We start from the raw sequence: 1020 nt of genomic DNA, 5'->3' as shown, positions 1-1020 counted from the left end.
ATGTATGCATGCATACATACCATCGGCTCATGAGATCTAACGGCTGCTGCATATTTTTGATATGCACCAATTATGCAATCTTTCCTGCAGACAAACAAAACCGAGATTGAGAAAACATGTTTGAATGTTGAATTGTCACTTATATACAGTGCCCTCCGCTAACATTGGCCCCCTTTGTAAATATGAGCAAAGGCAGCTGTGAAAATAAATCTGCATTGTTTCTTTTTTAACTTTTATTCAAAAAATTCAAAATTAGTGCAGGGCACTGTATTGGTGTCCAGTATCACTTACTTGCATGAGATTCCTCCATTTGGTGGGAGACCGGGAATATTTTCAGACGCCAGGAATTTCATCACATAGAGCAGGTCAGGTTCCTCATCTTTAGATCTGATCACGTTAATGATCTCTGAGTAACATGAAAAAAAAAACACTTTTATATACAAAATCTGACACTTAGAGAGATATTTCATCTAATCTAGTTTTTTTATTGCATCTTTATTATATAGGTTAAAACCTTTTATATCAAATGAATTGGTGAAATTACCTGCCACTTTTTGCTCAATGACGCGCTCTAACTCTGCCTCCTGTTGCAGTGCCTCTGGTGTCACCTTGGGGGCGCCGTCAAAGCAAATAATGGTAATGCTGATGTTGTCTAAACTTCCCTGCAAAGATAAGAATTTAAAATTCTGCTCACAAAAAACAGCTAAATAAATACATTTGAGTAAATCAATGTACATCTCTATTACATAAAAATATTGAGTTAAAGGGGTCATATGATGTTGCTAAAAAGAACATTATGTTGTGTATTTGGTGTAATGCAAAGTGTTTATGCAGTTTAAGGTTCAAAAACACATTATATACCTCTATGCCCCGCCTTTCTAAAACGCGTCGATTTTTACAAAGCTCATCGTTCTGAAAAGCGACGTGTACGCTGATTGGCCAGCTATCCAGTGCGTTGTGATTGGCCGAATACCTCAAGCGTGTGACGGAAATGTTACGCCCCCTACCATACTGTGATGC

The 1020-nt window shown here is 37.6% G+C and overlaps 1 protein-coding gene across 1 annotated transcript in view; it reads right to left on the bottom strand.

Moving 5' to 3' along the window:
* LOC107574346 (protein phosphatase 1A-like) overlaps positions 1 to 1020 on the bottom strand; it is a 4204-nt gene that overhangs the window by 812 nt on the left and 2372 nt on the right. Inside the window, exons 2-4 of the mRNA XM_016260786.1 lie at positions 545 to 662; positions 292 to 406; positions 21 to 84 (exon numbers count right to left, since the gene is read on the bottom strand). Coding sequence (XP_016116272.1) covers positions 21 to 84; positions 292 to 406; positions 545 to 662 — 297 coding nt within the window. The remainder of the gene's footprint in view (positions 1 to 20; positions 85 to 291; positions 407 to 544; positions 663 to 1020) is intronic.

Source organism: Sinocyclocheilus grahami, unplaced genomic scaffold (assembly GCF_001515645.1).
Source record: "Sinocyclocheilus grahami isolate Dianchi unplaced genomic scaffold, SAMN03320097.WGS_v1.1 scaffold2189.1, whole genome shotgun sequence".
Lineage (NCBI taxonomy): Eukaryota > Metazoa > Chordata > Actinopteri > Cypriniformes > Cyprinidae > Sinocyclocheilus > Sinocyclocheilus grahami.
Note: the sequence above shows the minus strand (reverse complement) of the source record. Positions and strands in the feature narration are given on the sequence as shown.